General features: G+C 45.9%; 1 protein-coding gene across 2 annotated transcripts; it reads right to left on the bottom strand.

Annotated features, from left to right (window-relative positions):
• Positions 1-5252: 5252 nt before the first annotated feature.
• On the bottom strand, positions 5253-19482 carry Argk1 (Arginine kinase 1). Of its 2 annotated transcripts, none has more exons than XM_076821943.1 (4): positions 19323-19482; positions 7079-7439; positions 6600-6974; positions 5253-6512 (listed from the first exon to the last, which is right to left on the bottom strand). In XM_076821943.1, the coding sequence occupies exons 2-4, from the start codon at positions 7421-7423 to the stop codon at positions 6165-6167; spliced, it is 1068 nt and encodes a 355-aa protein (XP_076678058.1). In that variant the 5' UTR covers positions 7424-7439; positions 19323-19482; the 3' UTR covers positions 5253-6164. The 2 variants fall into 2 exon arrangements, with proteins under 2 accessions (XP_076678058.1, XP_076678057.1); XM_076821942.1 differs by lacking the exon at positions 19323-19482 and adding an exon at positions 10217-10489.
• Positions 19483-19716: the final 234 nt, after the last annotated feature.

Raw genomic sequence — 19716 nt, 5'->3', positions numbered from 1 at the left:
ATTTTTTTATTTATTTATTTAATAAATTATGTTTGTATTTAATACAATTTTATTTATGAATCACGCTAGTTACTGATAAAAAAACGTTTTATACATTTTAAATTACCTATCGCGTAACAGAGTTACGAGTCTACCGCCGCGTTTAGTGAACGTACACTTTCTTCAAGGATTCTCGACTTTTTCAAAATGATTTATAAATTTCTACAGGTGGATCTGAGAATATAATCTTGTGACAACGTTCAGTAATCACTCGTATGCGTTTTATTTACGAATCGATACATAGTTACTAATAAAAAAGCCTTTTATATAGGTTACATTACCCACCGCGATCCCTACATTATCCACAAGAAGTCCCTAAGTTCGCTATTCTGACCAGGAAATTCGCTCGAGGTAATAGGAGTACATGATAGTCGAAGAGGTGGCACGGTCGAGCTGTGCGAGAGAGAGAGCTTGCGCGTGCGACAAGGAGGGAGATACGTGATGCGTGCGAGAGAGAGCGCTAGTGTGCGCGACAAGGAGGGAGATAGAAATATTACGCAGTCACTGGAAATTCACGAATTTCTCATTTCCTGCACATATTTTATGAACTTTTAGAGTCGCCTCTCAAAGAATAGACCCTTGGGTACTTTCCTATGTGATCTTTGCGCAGATTTTGATTACAATTAATTAGTTATTAACGGTTCTTTGAGACGATGACGAGAACAATGGCGCGGTCCTATGTAGGCACTCAAGCTTCGTCGATTGTTGGTGCATTTTCTAGATGTAATTTATCAACTTTTGCAGTTTCATCTTGCAGTATGGACCCTTGGCTACTTTCCTACGTGATAGTTGTAATGATTCCGATTACAATTAAGCAGCTATGAAGTGGTTTTGGACAGAGTTACCAGTCTCTCGCCGCGGTCCTATGTAGGCACTCAAGCTTCGTCGATTGTTAGTACAGTTTCTAGATGTAATTTATCAACTTTTGCAGTTTCATCTTGCAGTATGGACCCTTGGCTACTTTCCTACGTGATAGTTGTAATGATTCCGATTACAATTAAGCAGCTATGAAGTGGTTTTGGACAGAATTAGCAGTCTCTCGCCGCGGTTAGTGAATGCATACTTTGTTCAAGGATTTTCGATCTTTTCAAAATGATTTATAAATTTCTACAGGTGGATCTGACAATATAGTCTTGTCACAACGTTCAGTAATCACTCGTATGCGTTTTATTTACGAATCGATACATAGTTACTAATAAAAAAGCCTTTTATATAGGTTACATTACCGACCGCGATCCCTACATTATCCCCGAGTTGGCTGTTTGGACCAGGAAATTCGCCCGAGTTAATAGGAGCACATGATACTAAAAGAGGTGGCACGGCCGAGCTGTGCGAGAGAGAGCGCTAGCGTGTGCGACAAGGAGGGAGATAGGTGGAGCGTGCGAGAGAGAGCGCTAGTGTGCGCGACAAGGAGGGAGATAGAATTATTACGCAGTCACTGGAAATTCACGAATTTCTCATTTCCTGCACATATTTTATGAACTTTTAGAGTCGCCTCTCAAAGAATAGACCCTTGGCTACTTTCCTATGTTGTCTTTGCGCAGATTTTGATTACAATTAATTAGTTATTAACGGTTCTTTGAGACGATGACGAGAACAATGGCGCGGTCCTATGTAGGCATTCAAGCTTCGTCGATTGTTAGTACAGTTTCTAGATGTAATTTCTCAACTTTTGCAGTTTCATCTTGCAGTATGGACCCTTGGCTACTTTCCTACGTGATAGTTGTAATGATTCCGATTACAATTAAGCAGCTATGAAGTGGTTTTGGACAGAGTTACCAGTCTCTCGCCGCGGTCCTATGTAGGCACTCAAGCTTCGTCGATTGTTAGTACAGTTTCTAGATGTAATTTATCAACTTTTGCAGTTTCATCTTGCAGTATGGACCCTTGGCTACTTTCCTACGTGATAGTTGTAATGATTCCGATTACAATTAAGCAGCTATGAAGTGGTTTTGGACAGAGTTAGCAGTCTCTCGCCGCGGTTAGTGAATGCATACTTTGTTCAAGGATTTTCGATCTTTTCAAAATGATTTATACATTTGTACAGCTGGATTTGAGACTATAGTGTTGTGACAACGTTCAGTAATCACTCGTATGCGTTTTATTTACGAATCGATACATAGTTACTAATAAAAAAGCCTTTTATATAGGTTAGATTACCCACCGCGATCCCTACATTATCCACAAGAAGTTCCCGAGTGTGCTGTTTGGACCAGGAAATTCGCCGAGTTAATAGGAATACATGATACTAAAAGAGGTGGCACGGCTGAGCTGAACGAGAGAGAAAGGAATAGTGTGCGACAAGGAGGGAGATAGAAATATTACGCAGTCACTGGAAATTCACTAATTTCTCATTTCCTGCGAATATTTTATGAACTTTTAGAGTCGCCTCGTAAAGAATAGACCCTTGGCTACTTTCCTATGTGATCGTTGCGCAGATTTTGATTACAATTAATTAGTTATTAACGGTTCTTTGAGACGATGACGAGAACAATGGCCCCGTCCTATGTAGGCACTCAAGCTTCGTCGATTGTTGGTGCATTTTCTAGATGTAATTTATCAACTTTTGCAGTTTCATCTTACAGTATGGACCCTTGGCTACTTTCCTACGTGATAGTTGTAATGATTCCGATTACAATTAAGCAGCTATGAAGAGTTTTTGGACAGAGATACAAGTCTCTCGCCGCGGTTAGTGAATGCATACTTTGTTTAAGGATTTTCGATCTTTTCAAAATGATTTATACTTTTGTACAGCTGGATTTGAGACTATAGTGTTGTGACAACGTTCAGTAATCACTCGTATGCGTTTTATTTACGAATCGATACATAGTTACTAATAAAAAAGCCTTTTATATGTGTTACATTACCGACCGCGATCCCTACATTATCCCCGAGTTGGCTGTTTGGACCAGGAAATTCGCCCGAGTTAATAGGAGCACATGATACTAAAAGAGGTGGCACGGCCGAGCTGTGCGAGAGAGAGCGCTAGCGTGTGCGACAAGGAGGGAGATAGGTGGAGCGTGCGAGAGAGAGCGCTAGTGTGCGCGACAAGGAGGGAGATAGAAATATTACGCAGTCACTGGAAATTCACTAATTTCTCATTTCCTGCGAATATTTTATGAACTTTTAGAGTCGCCTCTCAAAGAATAGACCCTTGGCTATTTTCCTATGTGGTCTTTGCGCAGATTGTGCTTATAATTAATTAGTTATTAACGGTTCTCTGAGACGATGACGAGAACGATGCCGCGGTCCTACGTAAACATTCAAGCTTCGTCGATTGTTAGTACAGTTTCTAGATGTAATTTATCAACTTTTGCAGTTTCATCCTGAAGTATGGACCCTTGACTACTTTCCCACACGATAGTTGTAACGATTCAGATTACAATTAAGCAGTTACGAAGAGTTTTTGGACAGAGTTACAAGTCTACCGCCGCGTTTAGTGAACGTACACTTTCTTCAAGGATTCTCGACCTTTTCAAAATGATTTATAAATTTCTACAGGTGGATCTGAGAATATAATCTTGTGACAACGTTCCGTAATCACTCGTATGCGTTTTATTTACGAATCGATACATAATTACTAATAAAAAAGCCTTTTATATAGGTTACATTACCGACCGCGATCCCTACATTATCCTCAAGAAGTCCCTAAGTTGGCTATTCTGACCAGGAAATTCTCCTGATTTAATAGGAATACATGATACTGGAGGAAGTGGCACGGTCGAGCTATGCGAGAGAGTGAGAGGAATATTGCGCGCAGGGATAGAGATAGATGGCGTGCCACTAAATCTGCTTATGCACTCCTGCTCCTGTAGCAGGATCACATAACCAAAGCTAGTGGCGCAAAAGCTATCTGCCTCCTTGTCGCACGCACCTACGCTTTCTCTCTCCCTCTCTCAGTTCGGCCGTGCCACTTCCTCCAGTATCATGTATTCCTATTAACTCGGGAGAATTTCCTGGCCCAAAAGCCACTTCTGAGATAATGTAGGGACCGCGGTCGGTAATATATAAAATGTTAATGAGTGATTCGTAAATAAATAACGTTCTTCGCCAATCACTTGTACTGACATGGGAATAAGTTACGTACGCAGTGTATCAAAGGCTTTGTTTTCTCAATAAGTGGAGTATTTATAGAGAATAATTTATGCACTTTTACGACAACAATGTAAAGTATAAATAGAGAAAAAGAATTAAACTATCGCAGAGAATAAATTGCTATTTCTTTTAATCCTAACTTGTCTGTTATCTTTCGAGTTAGTATTATCATATAGAATCTATTTAAATGGGGTGAAGGTCGAAAGGACTGCCGAGAACATAATGTGTATGTCGTTTTATTAGTTTCTTAAAATCGTATCTTCGTACATCTGATAACGAAGCGGTTGCTTCCTCAGCTGCAGCACTCGATGTGCTGTATCCGTCGCAGATGGTATTTTTGGTTAAAAAAATGAGAATGAGAACGCCCGAGTAACATCCTTCCGTGCATAGGCTAGAAACCGACATTACGATGCCGGAGACATTACTCCTCTCCTCGCGTGCTAGATTTAGACGTCGAACGATTCCCAATTTCCCATTAAAACGGTCCCCTTATCGCGACTATTGAATCAACATTCAGAAAGGTCTCAAAGTCCAGTCGTTTCAATCTCCCAGCAAAAGAGACTTGAACCGAATTCTTTCCATTAAGAAACTCAGAAATTGCAAACTCTTTACCGTTTCATTATTAATATCCGAGAGGGCTCTGAATCATTCAGAGCGCCGATCCGCCCAGACGTTTAGGGTACGTTTATGTTGCAGCTGCGATAAACGATCAAAGCGACGATAAGAGCGAGATGACTATATAGATAACCAACGATAAAAGCGTCGAGAAAGAAATATTTCTCTTTCTTCGCTATTATCGCAGCTCCGACATAAACGTACCCTAAGTAAATGTAATTATCCAAGTGTTTTGCAATTCGATAGAAATTTCTCCTTTACAATTCGTATCGAGCACGAGATAAGCTTGTCCCGTTATCGAGAAGAAACCAGCTCCGCGTTATGCGCAGCAAAAAGAATCGACAGACTTCCGTTGAAATCGCACAATAATCCAAGCCGTCCTCGAGGTTGTCAAGGGACAGTATCCTTTGCTTCTTCAAGCGGACGACTACGGATAGTCAATACTTGCAACCGACGACCACTAAAAGCAGGAAAACAGTAGAAACAATAAGGATAGAGAAACATGAAAGAATACTGCGTGTATTTCTCTACATGCTGGATAGTACATGTCCTTAGAAAAAAAATAAAATGAAAAAAAACCAGGGTGCATCGAAATCAGGAAAAAAATACTGCTGAACATATAATGCACGTTGTATTGGCGCATAATACAAGCTGCTCGCGTTTATCTCTCACCTCTGCGGGTCTTTTTTTGCGTACGGATAGTAAGGAACTTGAGTCAACGTAAGAGGCAATAATAGTAATAATAATAATAATAATAATAATAATAACAACAATAATCATAACGATATTGTAATAATAATAATAATAATAATAATAATAGTAGTAGTAGTTGTATTAATAAGAGTAAACATAATAGTAGTAGTAATAATAATAATAGAAATAGTAATCGTAACTGGTGTAAAGGAGAAGAAGAGACCTGTGGAGACTAGGGGAGCGAGCAGAAGCGATTCATTAGCGACAAGAATTTCAGATTATAGAAAACACAAAGTGTTTAACCACCACCTCCGTTCTGTGGACTCGATTTCTGAAATTCTTCTCGATAACGAGCACAGCGTCCGCCGTTAATTTGGAACTCTAAGGACCCGCTTGTATAGTTGCGCAGAGGTCTCGGCGCATCGAGGGCCGAAAGGGTACGCGTATCTAAGAGAATTGCAGGGCAAAAGCTGCCCCCATTTTTTGTTTCTTTAGTTCCACGATGCAATGTGGATGGAAATGCCCCGTTCTCTTTTTAGAAATTGCTTCTAGAAGCAAATCGTTCTCTCCGACTCCGACGTCGCGCTGTATAAGCCGCGGAGCTTCTTTTTGGTTCAGCGACCCTTGCACAGGGTGGAAACGTCGTAGGGTCCTCGATGCGTCAAGAACGGTCTAAAGGGCGATTAAGAGGAGGGGAACGGTTGCGCGTGCCGGTGGCCGCTTTAAAGGGTCTTCTCGATCTTGATCAGCTCGGCGATCCCGTCGTGCATCTCCTTCACAGCCTGGTACTCGGTGAGACCGAGGCGTCGCTTGTTGGAAATGTCGTAGACGCCACCCTCGGCCTCGGTGTGCTCGCCACGAGTGCCGCGGACCTGCAAGTTGAACTTGCTGGCGATCTCCTCCAGCTTGTCCCTGTTGGCGGCCAGCTTCGGCACCTTGATGTGCACGGAGGCGCGCACCGTGGTGCCCAGATTCGTTGGGCAGAAGGTGAGGAAACCAAGACGGTCGTTGTGGGAGAACGGGACTCGCTTCTCGATCTCGTTGACGGCGGACACTAGGCGACGGTACACCTACGATGATACCATGAAAAATGTGTTTTTAGTTGTGGATAGCAATTCTTCACTTGACAGAGGTACAATAGAGGATTTAATCTTCACCTGTCCAAGATCACCGCCCATCTGCATCGAGATGATACGGAGATGATCCTCCTCGTTGCACCAGACCAGGAAGGTCTTGGCGTCGTTGTGGTAGATACCACGGCCGGTGGGCCAGAAGCGGCAAGCGTTGGCGGCCTGCAAGAATCGGTCGCCCTCCTTGAAGAGGAAGTGGTCGTCGATCAATTTTTGCTGGACTTCCTTGCTCATGCCAGTCAGAGGGTAGAAGGTACCCTTCAGTTCACCCTCCATGCCGGACAGAGTGCTGGACACTTTCTCCTCCATCTCTTTGTACTGAGCTTCCGTCAGGCAGGGGTTGAACGGGTAGCCTTCCATTGAACGCCCGCATCTCACGCGGGTGGACACGATGAATTCACCCTAAACACATGAGAAGACGCAATGTATCCCTATCATCCTTGAAACTTTATCAGATCCCTATACACGTGCACAGAAGTGCAAGAGCAATCAATATTAATACTAACGGCAGGGTCAAGGTTTCCAAGAGTGTCGACATCACCGAAGTCCTTGGGAGGATGCTTGTCGGTCTTCTTAAAGCCATTATGGTAGTCCTCGATGATGGGGTCGAAGAGATCAGCGAAGACTGTGTAGGACTCAGCATCAGGGGCGTATATGCCTACGCCAGAGTCATGGTTCTCCAAACCAGACTGGATCACATCGAGCAGAGTGGAGCCGAAGGAGGTCTTCTTCGTCTTCAGCTGGTCGAACACCTCCTTGGTCAGATACTTCTTCAGCAATGACTTGCTATCAGAGGCCGCCAATTTGGCATAGCCAGCCTCGAGCTTGTCCAGAACTGCCTGGTCTACCATATTGCTGTTCTCCTTGCTGCAAAGGAAATTTAAAGAGATCTCATATGCAGGTTGCTCTGCAGAGAACGAGGGTAAACATCGGGAAGTGTGTTTTACACTAACGCATTTGCTTGAAATTTTAGAAACTGAGGACAAACTGTGATAACGTTTTCCCCGGAATATTAATGAAACCTTCCCACCCCCCTCCTTGGTCTTTATAAAAGAGTAAGAAATTCCTATTTAATAGTGTGCCTAGTTAATCGAGATGAACCAGATTTATTGTTAATTGTATTTTACGTGAGCCATGTGAACAATAGATAAATCCCTAAAAAGGGAATTAGCCTTCTTCCCCGTGCGACCAAGTGCACGATAATCCTCATATTTCGCCAGTGTGCTGAGAATTGATCGAATTGTTAAGAAATGCGATGTTTCACGGCAAACTCTCTCGGCTCCCCTTATCGAGGCATCTTATCGCGAGTGTTCTGCGCCTGTTTGCCCTTGTTATTTGAATTAGATTATCGACACCGATAGTCGCGACCAGACGATTGCGCGTTATCAAGAATGATACACTATGATTTGTGAAGATTCCGTTACAATTACCGAACTCGATATACTATCAGCGGGTTTAACGTCTAATGCCGAGGGAGCAAAATACAAAGTTCCCATCTAGAGTAGGTACATACTTTTACAGTCCTCAAGATTAGTTTGACTAATCTATGAAAGCAATGAAACTTGTGCTCGACGTGTCTGTGGAGTTGAACAGTAAAACAATGCGTTGACTACTGCTGCCAGTATTTAAAATCAAAGTGGAACATGAAAGATGTTAAGATCCCTTTTCAGGTGAATTTGCTTTTAAATACTTTGTACACTAGCCCTACAAAAGTGTCTCGGAATACCTATCTGTTTCCGATATCCTTGCACGACGCCTCTGAGATCACAGAGCAGCCCTATAGTGCCTAGCATAACGACGCTGCACCTAACTTTCCCGAGGTTCGCGTTTACAAAGGTTTTAGGTACATAGAGATCGGCCGTATCCTTGCATTACTTACGTTTGGACAACGACAGAACGGTCGAGGAGACGATATCGGGCAAAGCACCTTGTCAGGGCTTCCTTCGAGGTGCCCAGGACATTGAGCAACTTAAGCGGCCCGAGCATTGGCAACTCGTCGACGAACGATCGAATCTGCCGCCCTCAGAGGCGCGTGCTTTTCAGAAGGATTGATCGTTATTCGAGTTTCGTGGGTCTCGACGAGAAATAGATTATTGAACGAGCCTCATCCAACGCAAGTGATATCAGTAAGGTGCCAACAAGAAGGTGCGGGATGGACCGCTCAAATCAATCAGAGGACCGATTCTGATCGCGCCGATACACGACACAGACGTGGCAGAGTCGTTCGAGTGATTCTCTAATTGGTTTGAGCAGCACATCGATCGTGCGATCAGTGGTGCTGGCGTGTCGTCTCATCGTTGATGCACTCCTTCGGATGATGCACGAGGCACTTCGCTCGAACTTAACAGGGAACTTAACTTGCTGCCAGAACTGGCTATCAAGTAAAGCAGTTTAATAATTAAAAACTTTAGAAAACTCTGACGGGGAAGATGAGATATAAGTCTGAGTCTGAGGATGTTGGAAGTAGCAATTTCATGCTTAACGAAGAAGAATACATAGATCTCTTTCTGATGGACGGTGCGAGTGAAGAGGGATCGGAGGATAATAATTGCCATTCGAGCCACCGTGTACGTTTCCTCGCTCCTCTTGCCGAGTTGTTGCCATTCTTATTTGAATCGGAGGGAAGGATAGTTAAGCTCGAGCGAAAATGTACTTCGCGGACCACCTCCGACGGCTTTTAACAGAGAGCAGAGTGGCAAATACGTACTCGTCCTCGACGATCGTCTCGTCCGACGCCTCGCATATGCCCATGCACACGCCCATTGTCCACGATTACGCCTCGATTATCGTATCCCCGGCTTACGGAGTCTATTTACAAGCGACACGAACTGTTACACAGACCATTTATCCACTTCTCCCTTTCTCTCTTTCTTTTAATCTGCATCGATCGACGAGAGCTTACGAACGTCATCGATCGGTAGGACACGCTCTCATCGCGTCCGAGCTTCCTGTCGTACAAATCCTTTCAATTTCCACGATCTTAACGATTCAGAACAGCCATCAAAGAATCGAACCCGTGGCTCGGATTAACCGTTGCACCGTTTCTTTTAAGCTTCTGTAACGTTGCGTGCGGCGATAAGTAGATATTAATAGGGAAGAGTGGGGGTCACCTGATCCTGGGATGACTCTTCACGAGGGAGCCTTTTTGTCCTCCCAGGGTTGTCGACTTAATATCTAAATGTTTTCTATCTGTCGATAAATCTGCCCGACGTATCGTGCGAAATGCAAATAAAATTTTTCAGCTGACCTGCTTCCCGTCCACGCCCCAACGTAAGGGCGAAGGGCTAACCCTTTTGTGTGAACGAACAGGGGTTGTACCCCTAGCTACTATAAACGCCGAGTACACACTCGTCGAAGCTCCTTTTCATGTTCAACTTAAGGTGGTAAAGCTTCGGTATAAGAAACGAAAGTTGCAATCGCAGTAGCTAGCTAGCAGTAATCCACAAAGCTTCGTACCCTTCCACTTACAAATAGAAATCACCAGATTTCAAACAACTCGATCCTCGCCTAACCATCTCCTCCCTAAACTCGCAACCCAACCAACAATAGAAATCCTGAAAAGCCAAAAGCAGACGGCGCGGCGTGCCAGCTGGAAAGACGATGAAAATTCTGCTCGCACAGCCACTGTTCCGGCGGATACGTACTCGTCGGCCGAGGTGGTATCCTTCGAAGTACATCCGCCCATGACGGCGACGTCGACGGCGACGATGACGACGCCCCAGCGAGAGACACAGCAAGAGAGGAAGAACGGAGAGAGCGCGCGCGAACCTCCTATCAAACTTCACCTCTTCTCTTTCCTCTCCAGTCCCCCTCGACCAGCGACCCCGGATGAGGTAGCGGCAGAACACCACCCGGAAGAGGAGGATTCACCCTCGAGGCGGATGGTCCTCTTCGAGGACCTCGCTCGTGGCAAGATGGACGGAATAAGTGTATCTTTGTACGTATCGTGTCCACTTGAAACCACTTCCGCCGGTCGTCCTTGGACGCACCCTTCGTTGAAATATCCTTGTTGCCTGATAATTGTCAAACAACCCGATCGTCGGTCTCTTTCCCTCATTTTTATCCTGAATCTCTCGTGCACTGCTCAAAACGACTCGTAGGATGTAAATCACAAGACACTTGGATAGATTGTTACAGAAATAATTATTCTTAGAGCAAGTGTGTATTAAAATGGTTTTTGAGCAGTCCACTTCCGGTTGCACTTTCGACTGACTAGGGAAGTACCCGAAGGACATCGCGAGGCGCTCTCGCCCGTGCCCCGAGCGATCGGAAAATTGACGCGAGCGCGATTACATCAGCCGGGGATCGCCGAAGCGTGACCCTCGAGCGGGATAAAACCAATGGAAAGAATGGAGAAAGAAAGATCGAGGGAACAGGTGAGACCATGGAAGGGGGGGCTGGCTGCCGCCGTAGCGAGTCAGTAATCGCGATCAATGCGTCCCGCGTGCTATTATCGCCGCGCCGCGCCGCGCCGCGCCGTGTATTTCCAGTTCGCGGGCGAAAGTCAAAGGGAGCCTGAGTCGGTATCGAATACTACTCCACCGAAAAGAAAAATACATTGCTCGTAGCAGAAGCAGCCAGTGCAACCGCGAACCTACTTACATCCCCCTCCTTGTCCTCCACTTACCGTGTATCGGGCAACGAAAAAGAATTCCGACGATCGGTGGACAAAAAACAAAAAACCTCCGCTGTTTTCCCTCTCGCGACGAAGTGTCCCGGCCCCTGTTCCTCGCAGGTACTTATCTCGCGTGTCCTCCGACTCAGTAGCCGCGGGTTACGTGCTTCTCCTCCTCTCTATCCTTGCGTAAGTCCCGCGTACTTGTACGCGACGCGTGTTAACGCGCGCAATTAACCAGTGTTACCGTAGAAATGTCACGACCTGGGGTGCGTGAGATGCGAGCACTACAGTCTCTACGCTATCACTAAGCAGGAGGCATTTCTGCGTGGCATGATCTCTCTTTCACCGCCTCGCTGTCCGTCTCTCTCGCGGCCTCTCCCCCCTACTCGGATGGATCCGCCGTCTCTCTTCCTCGTCGGCTTTATCTCTGTCACACCGCCTCCTTCTCTCTCCCTCTCCCGGCGCGACTTTCCCCGTTTCAGGGATCCCCTCCCGGCCCGCTTTTACCTCCGCGTCTAAATCCATCTCGCTTTTTTCGCCGTTTCCAACTACGTCGCTCGCGACCCTCTCCCTTCCTCTCGAGGGGTACGGGCTGGTCGGCTGTCTTCCGTTCTGCACGCCGCGTATATCGCTCTATCCTTGGCGAGCTAGCCGGCTGCAGGGTGGGGCACGGTCGTCCAGCACGGAAGGATACCCCGGTCGATAGCACGCACACCGTACACCCACACCAGGCCCCAGCCTCCGCGCACCGCGTGGAAAATCACGCGCGCACGGACGGGCGTGCGTGCGTGCGTGCGTCCGTCCGTCGCGGGTAGGCCTGCTGCTTGGATCGTCGCAGTTTTCCACCCTGCCACGAAACGTGTGACGTTTAAACTCCGCCTCGGCAGACAATGGCTCGCATTAGCGCGACCGCTGACCGAACCACCTTTGGTCCTTGCAGAGCGCTGGCAACGCGGCGATTATGCATAAGTTCGATCGGTCACGCGAGTACCACGGCAGCTGGGCTCTGAGACTTTCTAAATTTTTCGCGGGCAATTGAGAGCTTCGGGCGGGGGGATTGACACTTTCTTTGGGTTACGAGAATTTTTCGAATCATACGGCGCGGGTCGCGCGCGAGTCAAAGAGCAACTAACTGAGTGACGCGAAAGCGTGTCGCATTATAGGTACATATACTTAATACGTAGAGGATCAACGCAGAAAAGCAATAAAATCGATGGAGAAGGATAGCAAAAGTTTAATCGAACGTTTAAAAATAAATAACATGACGCTGACTGGCGGGCAGAAAATGCGAGGATTATTTATCGCACGATAGAGGTGTGAACGATCCGCAAGATGTAATTTTCTTCGTTCAGTTGCGCGTATGCACCGGTGCATCCGACGCGTATACACCTACTGTCAGCCGTCAATGCATCGCAAACACGGTTGCCCGTGCAATAATCTATTCTGTGCAGCTCGGTGTTTCGCTAACCCAGAGCCTACACACGTGTCTCTGCTGCTTTTAATGGCAAATAGTGGATTATGAAACGCGAATGAGAGCAAACTTTTGTCCTCCACTGGTCCAAGCTTTCTCTGTTCTCCACCGCTGTTCGTCGAATCTCCAAAGCAGAGCTCGTTACGCGTAGCAGCGTTTCTCGGGGCGAGTTTTAAGCCCTGGTGAAAGCGGAGAGTAACGATTCGTCTCTTCGCCGCCTCCCTCCAAGTTTTTCGCGTTACCCTGAAAAGGCACGGCCTGGGGGATGAAAGAGCGACACGCGGAGGAACAACGCGCGCCAGGGTAAACGCAGACACTTTGTTTCCATTGTTGCGCTTTGTTGGCTGGTCGGTCAACTCGTGGGCCACTTGTATCTTTGCCTCGGGGGCAGGCGATTCTTTTCTCCCCTCTGGAGTTACCGTGACCGATTTTCTAACGAGTCAAATCAATTTGTCCTTATTTTGTCGCAGTCGACTGCGAAATACGATTCTTTCTCACCCTTGATCGTGTCGCGTTTAATTTAAAGCGCTCGACGTTCCCAGGAGGAGCACAACGATTTTTACCATCTAACAGAGCATGCAAGTTATTGATAAGAATCTTCTTGTCTTCATCTTTCAGAAGACGAGCTGGGCGAACTCGCCAAATTGTAGGATCGACTAGCAAAGAATTTTTCTGTGGGTCCATACTAACTTTCAAGAATCTAACCCAGAATCTGCGGAAAATTGTCATCAACTAACGTGACATCTTTAATTTTTTACTGTTAAATGTCTTGTTTTTCTGATACTGTATTCATTATTGTAGAAATTCAGCTTGCCCCGTAACAAATAATAATAATAATAATAATAATTCCTCGGCGATAAAATTATCGTAACCGTGCACGTACAAGGCCTCAAAGCCCTTGAGAATCTTGAAATCTGCTATCGATGATTGCGATCGACGAGCTTTGCTAGATATAGCCACCACCTTCGGTTTTCCCCAGCACGATTTTGCGTTTCGTAATAAATCGGCTGTTATTATTTCTATTCCGTCGGACTCCGTCTTGCCTGCGGTGTGACGACGGCAGCTGTCGAATTAACGACGAAATCGGTGCAGCAGAAAATTGGTCCTCGAATGTTTGCTGTCGGCCACGAGGAACAGCGGTACCAGTCGCTAATTAACGGCTCCAGCGGGTGTTGACGAGCAACCTCCAGAGCAGCCAATGCAAAGAAGGCGATTCGACTCGCTAAATCTCTCGGCGGCTTGGCGAAAAAAGATTGCGCAACGTGCAATCTGAAATCATGCACGGTGCTCGAAATCGCGGCGAGGAGCACCTTTGGAATACAAATTCGAGGGGTCGTGAAATGTACATAGCGTGGGATCAGAAAGCCCCATAAGAGAGGTCCCGAATATCCGTGGAAATTGGGACCTCCTATTCCTACAATAGTCGTGTGGCAGCCTTTAGCGCTTTGTATTCTATCGCCGTAAAAAGACGTATGATAAGAATAATATAAAAGAAACTTGATCAGCATAACACATCGTTCCACTGCGTTATCAATCTCCTTTGAATAAATAAAAACCTGCCTAACTACGTGTCAAGCGCGGAGACCTCCTCCCCTATTCGCCGTTTGCTCATAAATCCGCGAAACGAGCTCTAGAGCAAACGGCAGAGTTTAAGTAGGTGGCCCCGATTAGCGGCTGGAGCAATTAAATTCCATCCACTAGTCATGAAAACTGCGCGATATCTGCGCGATATCTGCGCGTAGAGAATCGAGGGGCACAGAGTACATTTCGAGTACAAACTATCGTGGGACACGAACGATGTTGGAGGCCAAGACACGGCGGCTTCCAAGGACTACACACACACACTCCTCGTCACGGTTAGCAGCCTACCAATGACTAATTACTAATTGCGCTTCGAAGCGGGAATCAAATCGGCGACGCTTCGCGGATAGGCGAAACGGCTGGTCCATTTAAAAGGAACGTCACGTTTGGCAAATAACATTATCGTACGAACACACGACACTCCGTTGGAGTGCGGCTAATATTTGCGGACCGTGTTTTCTCAGCAAATATTACGTTACTCCGATTGCCCGCGGTTTACTTCTTCCTTTTATCCAGAGAAGTCGCGCGAGGTTCTCGATTAGGCGATGCTTGTAGCTCGAGGTACTTGACTTTGGTTTTCAGGCTATCGATGATCAAGCGTGTAATTCTTTCTTACGAGAGAATGCCACTGGGAGGATGGCGAAGTGATGCAGAGGTGTCTCGTTGCAACGGAGTAGGAAATGGAGCAACGGACAAGTGCGACTCGCCGGATGCAATCGTTTCAGGCCTGCTCCGCCAATTTGGCGAAGGAATCGAGGCGAATTATGCGAATTCCGAGCAAACGGTGTCAGCAGCTTCCGCGAGGAGCGAGTGGGTCTATGTAACGAGGAGCCATCTTACACTTTGCGTTTAAGAATTAAATATCGTCAACCGTTATGTCTTTGCCGACTATATTGCGAAAAATTCAAGAATTCTTATAGTACGAGTGTGGAGTTATATAAGTAATTAGCAGAATACTGTTGGTCATTTGTGGCCAATGACCACGGGGCCATCATTCAGCTCTATCCTAACTAAAGTGTGAACAGAGCAATGGCGGAGGGTCAGACTTTCTCTGTCTTACTAGAAACATATCCCAAAACGAATATTCTTGTCAATAATGATGGCAAAATAAAAAAAAGTAACTGATGCTAACAAAGATCATGGCGTACCGCTTGGCGTCTATACCCCCACTACGCACAAATTTAGTACAGGATAGTGAAGAACAAAGATACATTCACGCACTATCTTCGATTTCTCTCGGACCGCTGTCGCCTCTACTTCTCCCCACAGCTGTTCACACTCCAGTTAGGATAGAGCTCAATGTGGGCCATTGACTAGTGGAGCGACCTGTTGGAAATAGTCACAAACTGCTTTACCATCCACTGGGATCGCGTGGTAATTCCGAACGCAACCGTCGGTAAACGAGGAGTTTACCAACGGAACACCCTCGATATCGGTACAAGCTACTTATTAAACTCTGCAACAGATCACTGTAAAATATTTCCCAAAATATTTTTATAAAACCAGTTCAGAATGAGAAGTCTTGGCCAACAATTTTTAATACAAAGTTTCTTGGAAGCGACAAGATTATATTAAGCAAAGTTTAATCTAGTTTTCGTAACTTTTGGCAGTCCGTTCGGTATGATTTATTGTGTAAATAGTGTATCTAAATGAAGACGGCAAACAAGTTGTTGCTCGCAACGGGTTGGCACATTTATATTTTCAAGCTAACGCGCAACTGCATAGTCCCCGCCAATTATTATTGCACTCAAGATTTTACATCTCTCCACCCCTTCGCCGATCCTGAAGTGAACGAATTCAAATTTTCATCGTGTACAATGAAATTCTAGTACTTCACCCTACAAGGTATCTGTATATCTTGAATACCATCGCAGCTGTGAAAAGTAGCGGGACACCTTGATTATCTCAACGTAAGAAGGAATTATGTTCCCCGCATGGAATGTCGCGCGTTGTCTTTCTAAGAAGAATGCTACGCAGCAGTTCTTTTCCACGAAAAGCCACTTTAGTACACAGAGGGGTCATATTTTTAATTCTAATGTACGTTCCAGAGTCAGCTACTTGCACACCCGTTTCGTTAAGGTCAAGGAGAGCCTACGGTGGCATCGGTGAAACGAGGCGTCGTGAATTATTAGGATGCGCTACAGACAGCCAGGTAAGAACCTTCCAGAGATTATTATAGCACGTGCACGATGCACACGTTTTTATATACCTACAGTATTAAAGAACCTTCCGAAGGTTAATCGGCAACTCGCAAATAGACAGCAGTCAGACCTTTACACTTGGATGGTGTGAACTTGAACTATTCGATCGAATTTTAAAAGCAGTCTCAAGTACACACTTTCATTTTCCCCAAGAAAAAAAGGGTGTGGAAAGATCGTTACTGATTAAAAATAATCTGTTTATTTTATCCGACCGATATCGCTGCACTGAGTCCTTCTAAATTTATCTTCAGCATTTTCATTGATACCTCATGCCCCCGCGCTAGGAAAATTGTGAAAGGTCAGAGGGAAGTGTGAAAGGAAAATATAATTCTCAGTGTAGCAGCTGCTACTGAGAAGTGCTTTGATGGAAAAGAAGACGGAGTTAAATGTCGCAGAGTGATACTGGGTACGCGTTATGTCGCGAATAATCGATCAAAGGGGAAACATCGACGGCAGACGTGGCGTGCATTCCGTTCTGCATACATACGTGCATGCACAAACGCGCGCGCGCGCACACATATCCAGCCAGGTTAGACGCACGCGACGACGACGACGACGCGTTCCTTGCACGCAAAACCCCTCTCGCCCCCTCCCCCCACCCCTGAATCGGGGGAGACCGCCAACTATCAATTTCCGTTTTGAATTACCAAACCGCCATAACGCATGCACGCGCCGCTCAAACGAATCTCCGGTCTCCTAACGAGGTTCCTCCCAAGAAACGCATCGATGAGCCTATCTTTGCTAATAAGGAGCCTGCTTTGCATACGTTTCGATCGACGATAAATCAGTTTCCAACAGCCCCCCCCCCCCCCGCGCCGCCGCCGAATTCCGCCGACAGCCCTCTCTTGGAAACCGTTGGAAGCAGCGAATACTTAATTGGTGGAAAAATTTTCGGCCGCCCGGTAACCTCGATCGGTCGGTAAATCTTGCAAGATCGAGGCACTGATAATGAGTTCGTTAAATTTGATTATGGTTACGAGAGGCTGTTCGTGACTATGCTCTATTAGGGAACCCTGCTAATTTGATTTTAATAAACTGACACGAGACGAGACACAGAAATCTCGCTGCGGTTTAATATGCTAATTCTATGTGTTTAAAAGCCGACTTTGGGTGTAACGAAAAGAATATAAGCGGGTGAAGTGTGTCCGTGTACGAATAGGCGCTTCCACTGAGATTCCTTTTGAAGCGAGGAGTTTGAGAACCGCTGGACATCCCTGGCCTTACGTAATCAGACTGCACCCACTCGTTTCACTGTACCGTAGTCTGACCGTAATCTGTCAATTTACTTTTGACAGAATTCCCGGGACGGAAATCCGATGCATCGCGCCCTGGGATTTGCATATTCGATACAATTTCGAATGGTTGAATAGGACGTGGAACCAAGGCGAACCGACGGGGTTGGAAAATTGCGTAACGCCGAGGATTAACAGGAAACGAGATTGTGGAGCTCAGATCTTTTCCGACTAGGCGCTCAACGAAAATTGGACCGATCGATTCACATTCACGCACTAATTAGCCTCGAGCGTTCTATTATGTTAATGAGGAATCGATTCGTTGCTGTAATACACATATGTGCATCTACACAGATATACTTGTCCATTTTTCCGAATATACCAACGAATCCCTTCTGTATCTCATGGTATATATCAGAGGAATAAATAAATAAAAAATGTGTGTTTTGATATATTCTATCCTATTCGACATTTTTAAAATAACCGTTATGATTATTTCTTTCAAGAAGTACATGAAAATCAATAGTCACTGCAAGTAATGATCGTTTCGTGCGGGAAGAAGAACCACAATGATGTAATACGGTATTACCGAAGCCCTGAAAGTGAGGTCGATAGTAATGCGGATAGAAAACGGTAATAAACAGTGGTGCTAAAAGCTCGAACATATTATATTCTCTAAGACGCTTTGATACGAAAATTAGCAGGGGAAAGACAGAAGCATGTAATTTTTCAATTAAAATTCAGAAATTGCCAGCTCTGCAAACCGAGATATAACCTTGAAGTGCAAGAGGAGAAGAAGCCATGCCATCTCGCGTATTTTCGCGAGTTCCGAATTGACACGTTCTATTATGGGCGAAAAGATATTTCGCACGAAACGTAGGTTAACGATTCCATTAAACTGCGGTCGCATGACTCATAACTCGCATAACTACCACTTACATGGTCGTTTTTGCATACGTACATTTGCTGGTTTAAGTTAGATTTAGCTGTGTCCGTTAAATTTAAAAAATTATCACGAAGAGTCCCGTTATTTGAGAAGTAAAAAGTTCGACCGGATGTAGCATATCCCGCGACCAACAGCTTCAGACATTTTCTTCGCACCACGGATTCGTCGAACCATGTGCGAAATTAACCACCCCACGAACGTTAAACGAAGGAAACATTGTATAAACTGCGCCTTAAAGACACAATTGCGCAGTTCGAAGCCGACAAACCACGAATCTACCGAATCGGCATCTACGCCTGATTCCTACACCTCGCCGATCTCTAACCTAAAAACCGGCACAACGCAGGAACGCGGCACGCAACCGCCAATCGCAGCAATCGTTGATCAACGGTTACCGATGAATCATTGCACAGTTTCGCGTCACGGTGGGCTGTCATTACATTCCAACGATTACGTGCAAGAAATCAGAGAAACCCCGCCGATCCTCGCGACAATCAATGTTTAAACCATCGAGCAACGAGCCAACACGCTTAAATTTCCAAATCGAAGAGTGACGCGAAAGGATGGAAAATATGATCGGCTAGAGATCCTTCGATTTCTTATTTGCACCGACTCGATTTCCGCGATTCGGTCGAGGGTAGCGTGGCCCGTGGACGCGCGTTACGAGAATTAAGAGCAATTAAGAGATATGTCCTACTTACAGTTAGCTGAGTTAGCAGATGAACGAAAGACAAAGGATGGCGTTGCGGCTTAGTCCTCGGATACGTGCTACGCAGACACGAGTCGGAAACGAAGTGGCGCGGAATCAACTCGCCTCTCAACAGCCGAGAACGGCGAGAACCTCTCCCCTCTGCCTCGTCCAATCGCATCCCTCCTTTGCACACAGCCTCCCCCACGCCCCGCACCCCGTGATCCGCGATCCTCGCCCAGGTACGTTCCACGGTCCACGGTCCAGCCGCGTTCCTTCGTTCCGTTGTTTCTACGAGGACCCCGCGGTTGCTACCTCGACTTCCTTCTCCTCGCCCCCTAATTACCCTACTCTCTTCGCATTCTTAGGCTAACGAGACGAAATTCATGAAAGCCCGTTACCGGACG

This window comes from Andrena cerasifolii, chromosome 10 (assembly GCF_050908995.1).
Source record: "Andrena cerasifolii isolate SP2316 chromosome 10, iyAndCera1_principal, whole genome shotgun sequence".
In the NCBI taxonomy this organism is placed as follows: Eukaryota; Metazoa; Arthropoda; class Insecta; order Hymenoptera; family Andrenidae; genus Andrena; species Andrena cerasifolii.
Note: the sequence above shows the minus strand (reverse complement) of the source record. Positions and strands in the feature narration are given on the sequence as shown.